This window comes from Nyctereutes procyonoides, unplaced genomic scaffold, assembly GCF_905146905.1.
Source record: "Nyctereutes procyonoides isolate TBG_1078 unplaced genomic scaffold, NYPRO_anot_genome, whole genome shotgun sequence".
NCBI classification, from domain to species: domain Eukaryota; kingdom Metazoa; phylum Chordata; class Mammalia; order Carnivora; family Canidae; genus Nyctereutes; species Nyctereutes procyonoides.
The window spans coordinates 1-10,157 of NW_026575032.1; the positions used below are offsets into that span (position 1 = coordinate 1).

The 10,157-nt window shown below is 40.7% G+C and overlaps 1 protein-coding gene across 1 annotated transcript; it reads right to left on the bottom strand.

The window, feature by feature from the left end:
- Window positions 1-259: 259 nt before the first annotated feature.
- Window positions 260-7,902, bottom strand: MAD2L1 (mitotic arrest deficient 2 like 1). The gene is given in 5 exon segments (XM_055316939.1): window positions 260-1,772; window positions 2,469-2,572; window positions 3,545-3,665; window positions 6,724-6,870; window positions 7,711-7,902. Coding segments are annotated over 5 exon segments (618 nt in total). The 5' UTR covers window positions 7,784-7,902; the 3' UTR covers window positions 260-1,599.
- Window positions 7,903-10,157: the final 2,255 nt, after the last annotated feature.

The window sequence follows — 10,157 nt, forward strand, 5'->3', positions numbered from 1 at the left end:
ACTTTGTAACATACCTCATGTTCGGAAAACCAGACTCTTGACCATACCTTAATTCAACATCATTTTCATTTCTGCAGAACTGCTTTTCTTATTCAGGAAAAGGACATAGGTGGGTGGACCTCAATTAGATAGCTTCAACAATTCTCAAGGCAATGGGCTTTCACAATAGCATTCACTATACCTGTCATCAAATACTGGCACTTATTTGTCTTGCAAGGAGAGAACTGCAACTGGATTCTTAACAAGCAGGCAACTGGATTGAAGAGATTAGATTACTCAGGTGAAAAAACAAAGACAAATACATAATGAGATAAACCTCTGTAGTAACTGCCTGGAAGCTTGCCATCTATTTTCCTCTCCATACCTCAAGCTTCAGAAAGACCAGGACTTTGTTTCATTCATCCTAATACTTGGCACTTTAACACGTGCTCACTTTGTAATTTCTGAATGAGTGATACAGGCTATGTGTTTTTACTTTATAGTGAAGGTTAATGAGTTAATTCATATAAAAAGCTTAGAACGGTGTCTGATACTAAGCACTTAATTACAAAACAAGGTAACATTTAGAATAGAGATTAGAAAAGACGTCAGAAGTTTGCCTTAAACTGACCCTTAAAAAATAAGGAAAACTAGGCTGGCAATAAGGCTTAGAGGATAGAAAAGTTCTCTAGTCCACTACATGCTAAAATGAATTAATTCCAAATGACATGTATTATTTTATACAGAGAATGATGCTTATTTTAAGTCTAAGGTTATAAGATTAAAGGGATATAAACAAAGCTTGTTCGTTAAATTGAAAGTACCTCCAGATTTATTCAAGTTTGTATCCTTAGGCCTCAGTAGGCACAAGATAATATTTGCTATACTGAATCCATTCTATTGTGTTAATATCACACCAATATAAACATATTTTAAGACAGATTTTAAACATACATATTTAACTTTATTTCATCATCATTTAAAGCTTGATTTTATAAAACATAAAAAAAATTAAGATTTCTGTATCACAGGAATTTAAACAGTGGCAATATACGTAGCTTTGTAGGTTCGAGTTCTACAACAAATTAAAATCAAATAATTGGAAATGTTTTCAATATGGAAAATATACAAATGAAATAAATGGCAGAGACCTATTATGAGCAATGTTTCATTACTTGCAGATTATCATTAGATAATTTCAGAATCTAAACAAAGACTCTCAATATTCAGACTTCTGTTGCTGTATTTTACATTTAATATCTTCCTACCTATATTCCAGAGTCAAAGTCCTTGACCAAAAAAAAGGTCTGATTTAAGAAGGCATTTAGTTTTATGGCAAAAGTTATCCATCTACAGTTACCACTTTCAAGGAATTGACAACAATGCTGATGTGATCTGCTAGTTCCCTTTTGAACAACGTGCAATAATTTATGCCAACCCTGTATAAACTCATACAGGTAACAAAAATGGGACAATTATGCACAGTTCAATAGATGTATAATGTTAAGTTTTCCCAGTCTAAAAATTAACCAATGATACAAAATTATCAACTATAGTTGACTTGGTTTCAGGAAAACCGCATCTAAGAACTACAAGTACATCACTGTCCTTATCTCATCCTCAGTCACTGGTGGGGATTTTATAGGCCACCATGCTATTTACTTTGTGGATAGTAGTAGTAAATGAACGAAGACGGACTTCCTCAGAATTGGTAATAAACTGTGGTCCCGACTCTTCCCATTTTTCAGGTACAACCAAATCTTTGTCTGTATAAATCAGTAGGTCAAATGAACCTAAATTGGGGATAAGATCATTAAAGTACAATTATTTTTTGAAAGGTACAACTATCCTTCCTGTCTCCCTCACATGTGAGCCACCTATCATGTCAGAAAAGCTAGTTTAGCTTGATCTCTAATCAGTTATATTAGCTAATTGCTTTTCATCAATGGAAATTTTAGTACAGAAAATACTGTACTCCTTTTTACTTAATTAAAAACTCGAGTTGTTTTTTTTTTTCTTCAAAGAGAAAAGCCATTAAAGATATTTGCAGAAAGTACATAATTAATCACGAGACAGCATGAATCTAAGCCAGAGAAAGAGAACATCTTGGTTCTGTGACCGCTGTATCCCAATGCCCAGAACCGTGTCAGGCATACAGTAGGCATTTAGGGTATATCTGATGAATGAGGGAGTAACTAAGCTAGAAAAGAAAGACACAGTTATACCTGCTAAGTCTTAATTATATACAAGGAAATGTGTATAAAATAAAAGTAATGGAAGAAATTACATCAAAATATTCAGCAGTACTGTAGAAAACTTTCATTCTTTCCCTATCCAGCACTTGTAAATAAAATGGATTCATGATGTTTTTCTCACTTATATACCAGACATGGATAATTAAAAAATTCAACAAAACTGTTAATTCTTAAAGTAAGAGCTTAGTCTTTCCACAACAAATCTGAACCAACGTGAAGTCATATAATACTTACAAGAGACTTCCAACAGCGGCAGAAACGTCACGGTAGCTGTGATCTGTCGGATTACGGAGCGGATCTCATCCTGGATGGCCTTCTGAGACTTTTCTCTGGGTGTGCTACCGAAGAAAACAAATGAGTTGATTCATTTTAAGTTTTAACAAGTTATTTAAAACACTGCTAAGATTATTTGTTTGATTAAATGCTTCAAAACTCAGATTAAGTAATGCATTCAAAAGGAGTTCTTAAATAACGATTATAATTTCATTTACTATTCCAGTTTTTACGCCTGATCTTAGTATCAGGTCATTAAATAACAGATGACTAGAAAACCTGCCAAGTGCTTCAAGTCAGGAAATATTCAGCTTATTGTAAAATAAAGAAAACAAGTAGTATCTAAGATCTTTAATTGGCATAATCATTTTGGCATTTTTAGGAATACCTAAATGTCTAATTCTGTAGTGCTTCAAATAAGATGTTATATCAAGTTATTTTTATAATTAAATATTTTCTAAAATAGACCAAAGGCTTCAGGAACAAACTACATTTCATTATGAGAGGGAGTTCTGAGTTTACAGGTAAGCATGTCTAGGACAATGCTAAGAATTAGCATATAATGAGGGGCATTTCCCATCCAGGGGATCTAAGAACTTCAGTCAGAGTGTCTTAGGAATTTCATAGCATTAAATGAAATACAGTAGAGCTGCATATCAAGCTAGGAGAAAGTCTAGGATAATACTTCATGGTTAAAAGTACCTTGACAACATCCATTAAATGGCCCACCTAATACATCATATGTAGCTTACATATAGCACCATAAATACTAAAGGTTGAAATTTATGGATTTTAGACTAAGGGCAATTATATTAAAAGTACACTATACAAGTCCATAATAGGCACGACTCTTTTGTGAGCCCAGTTTGTGAGTCTAATTCTTCTTCATGGGAGATGAAAGATCGAAACTAACATAGCTAGAAACAAACTACCTTACACGAAACGAGTTCAATATAGTTAGAACTCATTTAGTCAAGAAAACAAGTTTTGGAAAAAAAAAGATCTATGAAAGTGGAAGCAGTTTAATTCATACTTACCTGTCATCTTTTGCAGTCTTGTCGCACTCAATATCAAACTGCCACCTTTCAAGGACTTCACCGCTTTCAGTATTTGAGATGACTACCACCAGTTTCTGAACTGAACACTTGTATAATCAATCTGCAGTACATAACAAGGCATCTTTTTTGGTTCACTGCATTACAAAGTAACTCTTTCCAGGTCTCACTTTCTACCCTTAGCAAATTCCCACCACGGTATTTTGGAACTCCTCCAACCTGTACAGAAAACTTGCCTCACAATAACCTAGCTCCCCTTTTCCAATTCTCAGTATCCGTACCAGATGTAGTTAGTACTGAATGCTAAGGACAGAGTAGTGAACATGCAGTATACTCTAATCCAAGGTAAACTGCAGAAGATGAGCATTAATCTAATCACTGCAGCAATAAATGTAAAATTTTAATTGTAATAAATGCTGAGAAGGTGCAGTATGTGATCCAATGAGAGAATATAGGAAAATTCGATTCAGGGAATTCTCACTTGACTTCAGTTCTACAAGTAAATACCATTAAATATACAAAAGGATATAGAAAAGGGTACAGGTCTTAAATACTGAAAAGCGAAAAGTATCTGACCAGAGAATTGAAAGGGTAATACAAATACAGTTAAGAAAGGGAGAATGAACAAGGTCGGTTTGTGCAAGATACATAGGGGTCAGACCACACAAGGTCACATGGGCTAAATTAAAGAACTTATACTTCAAGAACCAGGGAAGTCATTACTGTGTCTGAAGTAGGGTGTGATGTGATTAAACTTCTATTTCAGAACTATCCTTTTGGCTGTGATGTGTGGAAAGTAGAGTGGAAGTAAAGAGAGGATCTAGGGACGCTAATTGATTAGTAATTCAAGCTAGAGGTACTGAAGGCTTAAGGAAGGATAAATTGGTAGAGATGGATCAGGATAGGTAGAGTCGAGATTTTGCGGTTAAAATTGTTAAGATTTATTGGATACTTATGAGACTAAGGAAGAGGAAATACTCAGGGATAGTTTCCAACTTTCTGGTTTATACTACTGGTTGGAAGGTTGATCCATTCACTGAGAGAAAGAGAATGGAAATGAGACATGATGCTTACATGTTTTTGTTTTGTTTTGTTTGTTTTTTAAGGTTTTCTTTTTCTCTTCTCTTTTAAGATTTATTATTTATTCATCAGAGAGAGAGAGAGAGAGAGAGAGAGAGAGGCATAGAGAGAGAGGCAGAGACACAGGCAGAGGGAGAAGCAGGCTCCATGCAGGGAGCCTGATGTGGCACTCGATCCCAGGTCTCCAGGATCATGCCCTGGGCTGAAGGCAGTGCTAAACTGCTGAGCCACCCGGGCTGCCCTAAGGTTTTATTTCTAAGTAATCTCCACACCCAATGTGGGGCTGGAACTTACAACCCAAGATCAAGAGTTGCATGCTCTACTGACTGAGCCAGCCAGGACCCCCTTAAATTTAGTTTTCAAGTATCACTAGGATAGCCACATGTGGATATCAAGAGAGTCACTATATGAGCAAAGAGAAGACGGGTTGGATGTATGTTTGTGAGTCAACTACACAAAGATTGTTAGTGATGTTATGTATGTGTCAGAAATCATCTTAGAGACTATAGTAAGAGGGCCTCATAATGAGCCGTGAATTAATCTTGGAATGTGGGATAATATACTCAAGAATACACAGTTGTTGTTTTTTTTTTTTCAAGAGACAAAAAAAATCTTATAATAGTTAGGGCTTCTGGACCACCTAGGTCTCTTGCATAGTCTTTTAAAAACTAGCCTTTAAAAGTCTGAAAACATTCTTAGTTTGCAGGTAGTACAAAAATAGGCCACTTGCTGGATATGGGGGGGGGTCAGTCTTGCTGACCCCTTGACAAAAATCAACTTTTTCTCAATTTTGGTTTGAAAAGGAAGAGATTGGGGAGTCACTTAAAGATCTGGGTGGCTGGAAAGATTTTTCTTTTAAAACTGAAGACAGATGAAACCAATGAAAATATCTCAAAACAAAGGAGTCAGAAATACCAGAGAAGAACTAGGGTAAAGTCCTTAAGAAGGCTAGAAGGATGGGGATTCAAAGAGATCAAACAATTTGCCTCTAAGAAGAGCAATTCCTCCATTCTCACTAAAATAAAAGGGACAAATTAAATAGGAAGGTCTACATACAACTGAGGTGAAATGTCATCAGTGTAGTCTTAAAGAAGACAACCTAAAAACCAGTAGCTTAGGCAGGCCTTGCTTCTTCATCAAATTAAGGTGACATAGATTCTTAGTTACTTTTACATTTCAGGCTAAGTAATCTGAGTATAGCCCTGGGTGATTTAGCCCTCAAGATGATAAAAATACAATTAATAGAATGTTAAAAATAAAACCTCTTGAAACAGAAAATATATATATGACTCAGGAATTAAAAAAAAATTACTGTAATGTTTTTTTGGAAGTAGTTTTGGAAGGTCAAATGAGGAGCCAGGGAGAAACATCCTATAACTCAGAAAAATTAGAAGTAAGAATCCTAAGTAGAGAAAAACATGGGGAGGGAGGGGAAGACAGAATAGATGGAGAACAAGTATTCATTCAACAAGTATTCAGTAATTTCTTGAGCTAAGAAAAAATAATGAGTGTTCAGATAGAAATGGCTAACTTACAGGCAGGATTTTAACAAAGACAAATGAAGATAGTAAGACATTAGAAAACTTTATTGGGTACTCTATTAGTAGTCTTTTTTTTTTTTTTTTTTTAAGTTTAGTTCCCAGGCTGGATCCAATTTCATTTTATCTTAAAATAATGATGGTTTTAAACTCTAGGCAGCTATGGAAAATATATCATATTAAAAATATATAGTGGATTTCTCTCCAATAATAAACATCATCATAGTTATGTAAAATTCCAACTCGTTCCACCTGGCTACACGAACTGCAAATATCACTTCAAAAGGAGTTGATAGAGATTGTTTTGTGAAGCCAGATCAGAGACCTAACATCTACGTATTTAACCCACTCAAAATGTGGTAGGGAAGAGTGGACTTTCTTTCAACTTATTATTTGCTTCCTTCCGATGGAGAATCACTATATTTGAGATTGCAGTGTTTTACACCTCTTTGTATAGAGCTGAAAAATGAACACCAAGATGCCAAGAAAGTACGGGTCCAAGAAGGCCTGCAAAACTCAAATTGGTTTTCAACAATTAAATACCTTTCAGTTGTTCCACTACATTATTTAGGTATTTCATGAGCTCAGGATCAGTTGTTACAAGCAAGGTGAGTCCGTATTTCTGCACTCTGGTAAAGGTTTCAGATGGATATATGCCACGCTGATATAAAATGCTGTTGATGCCAAATGCTGAAAACAAAAGGAATGTTAACGTCATTTCCACTTTGTAACTCTGGAAAATGAAACCTATTTAGATGTGGCTGCGGTTTCATTCATGGTATCAAACTGGAAAAGCCTAAACGTGCGTCTGTGGGTGTCTCGCTGAAAGCAGGGTAGGTGAAAAGTGCCACTGAAAATCCTTAAAAATGTTGCTTCTAGGTCAAAAGAACACGATACCTGCGTTTATGCGGAAATAAAAATGCCAAACTGCATTAACCTAGCGTCAAAGTAGAACCACCAGCTCACGGTAATGCAAGCCCCAATTCAGGTTATGTGATCACAGGGTGTCGAAATAGGCTTTTGCGTCTGGATTAGCAACTGCTTGATTAACCGGTCCAATGCTCCAGGGCAAGCCTCTCCCTCACTTTTCCCTCCTCTTCTCCTGCCAGAGTCTATCAGAGGGTACAAACATGGCCTGGTCCAGGACAGAGTTTCCTAAATCTAGTCCATCGCCCTCAGTACCGGAATCCAAGCTTGGTGGATGGGCTATTCAAAATATACTGGGGCTCCACCCGCTCGGGGTGGGGCGGGGCGGGGCGGGGCGCGGGCCGGGCCGGGAAGCCTGTCGGATCCGCAGTTTAAAGCAAGGCTGCTGGGGGAGGGGCCGGCGCGAGGCAGGCCTCGGCAGCACCTGGGCTTCCCGCTCCACCAGGAGCAGGGCGCCTGGATTAGGTTCTCCAGCCAGGCGGGCGCGGGAGCAGAGAGCCGCCCCCACCCCCGTCCCCGCCTCCGCCCCCGTGGCCGCCCGGGCCTCCAGGGCCGCCCGGCCTCAGCTCTCCCCGCCCTCTGGCCTGCGGGAGGGGGACTTACAGAAGAACTCGGCCACGATTTCCGCGCTCCCGCGCAGGGTGATGCCTTGCTCGCGGGAGAGCTGCAGCGCCATGGCCAGGCCTACGGACGAGGGGGCGCGCTGCTACCCGGCAGACGGCGACCGCACAGCCTCCAACGGTTCCCGCCACTCGTTTGGAAAGTAACGACGCTGCTCCCCGGGCCCTTCCGCGCAGGCGCGACGAGCCTCTCGGCCCGCCCAGCGCCAGTCTCCCCGCTCGCCGGAGAGGGGCGCCTCGCGCAGGCGCAGTGGGTAGGCGTGGTCAGGCACTTCCGGGTTGTGGGGGCTCGGAAGGGTCCCGGCGGGCGCCTGTGATTGTGGTCAGGGGCAGTAGCTGAGGCGAGAGGACGGCAAAACCTGGCTTTGACGCCCGCTCCCGAGGCCTGCGGAGTGAGCGGCCCAGGATCCCCGTTTCAAAGCGATTTTTTCTTTTCTTTTTTTTTTTCGAAGCTATTTTCAAAGTGATGTGAACTGCGCGCCGGTTGCATCTTAACGTGGCCCCAGGGACCCCCCCGCCCCCTCCTTAAACTTGCTTAGATGCTTCCGGAGTCAGGCAAGAACCCGCCTGCGTGCAGCCCAGCCGCAGCTGGAGAGGGCCTGGTGACTGTGTGCGGGCGCAGCTTTTAAGAAATTGGGGGGCGGGGCAGCCCCGGTGGCGCAGCGGTTTAGCGCCGCCTGCAGCCCAGGGCGCGACCCTGGAGACAGTGGATCGAGTCCCACGTCCGGCTCTCTGCATGGAGCCTGCTTCTCCCTCTGCCTGTGTCTCTGCCTCTCATTCTCTCTCTGTTTCTATGAATAAATAAATAAAATCTTAAAAAAAAAAAAAAGAAATTGGGGGGCGGCCGGGGTGGCCCAGCGGTTGAGCGCGCCTTCAGCCTGGGCCTGACCCTGGAGACCTGGCGTGGAGTCCGGCGGGGGGCTCCCTGCATGGAGCCTGCTTCTGCCTCTGCTGTGTGTCTGCCTCGCTCTCTCTCTTTCTCTGTGTGTCTATCATGAATAAATAAATTCTTCTTCAAAAACAAAGGAATTGGGTTGGGGTTAAAGGGGTGAGCCGCAGCCCTTGTCCTGTGCTGTCAGCCGGGAGCCGCAGGGGCTGCCTCTGCGCGCGGGAATAAGTTGCTCGGGAATAAGTTCCCCCACCAAACAGGCCCAGACACACGGAAGAAGTTGTCAGGGAATTTTGACCCACGAATTCACTCATTTTACGTTAGGATGAGAAGTTCGGAAGAGAGCGCACAATCCATGTCAATTGCAAAAACACTGTAGTCCTTGAAGGAGCTAGAAATATTATTTGTAAAACTCAAGTCTCGAAAACTACCTACCAGACATGCTATCCTACTTGATTATACGAGAAATGCCTAGTGTCTTACTGTTCTATGATTGCATGACAAGTTACCGCAAATTGATGGCTTAGGATAACACACATTTATTATCGTCGTGTAGATCAGGGGTTGGTGTGACACAGCTGGATGCTCTGCTTAAGAGTCTCACGCGGTTGAAATGCAGGTGTCTCTGCAAGTGGAATCTCATCCCCTTGCATCCATCAACCCGGAAGATCCAGGGTTCTCTTCCAAGCCCCTTGGTTGTTGGCAGAATTAATAACCTTGTGTTTTTTGGACTGGCGTTATTGTTGTTTTGCTCCTTGGCCAGAGGGGAGAATTGTGCCTTTGCCAGATGGCTCTTCCATAGACCTTCTCATACTGCCAGTCTCTCTGACTTCATGGAGATCCCTTTTGAGGATTCATCTGATTGGATTAGACCTAGTCAGTTAATTTCCCCTTTGATGATTTTTTTTTTTTTTACCTTTGATGAATTTAATCCGGGTAGTGAATCCCATCATAGTCATGGGCTCTGGCCACACTCAAACAGAGGAGATTATCTAAAATGTGCTCCTTAGAGGCCATGGATTTTTCTGCCATCTTAGAATGCTGCCTATGACAGTGTATCAGATTTTGATCAGTTTGAAACATAGGCCGAGTAGCCCTAAAATATTTTCCTTACACCCTTTAGTCTTTTGTACCTGTGTATACACGCAGGTGTGTTTAAATCACCATCTTTTCACTCCTTCCACCAGGAATTTAGAGGCAGAACTCGGGCATCATACTGGTAGAGCCACATGCTCAGCTTACTACAAATAAAAATTGTTTCTCTTTCTGAGGAATTTTATATCGATACTCAGCACTTAAGGAAACAATTTTCTTCAGTTTCATTTATCTGAATATATAAATAATTTTTGGTATAATTTTGGAGATTCTAGAATTTAAAAGGCTGGCAAATATGTTTTTCATGTATAGAAGAAGCATTTATTAAATGCTTTTTTTTTTAAAGATTTTATTTATTCATGAGAAACACACAGAGAGATAGAGGCAGAGACACAGGCAGAGGGAGAAGCAGGCTCCATGCAGGGAGCCCAACATGGGACTCGATC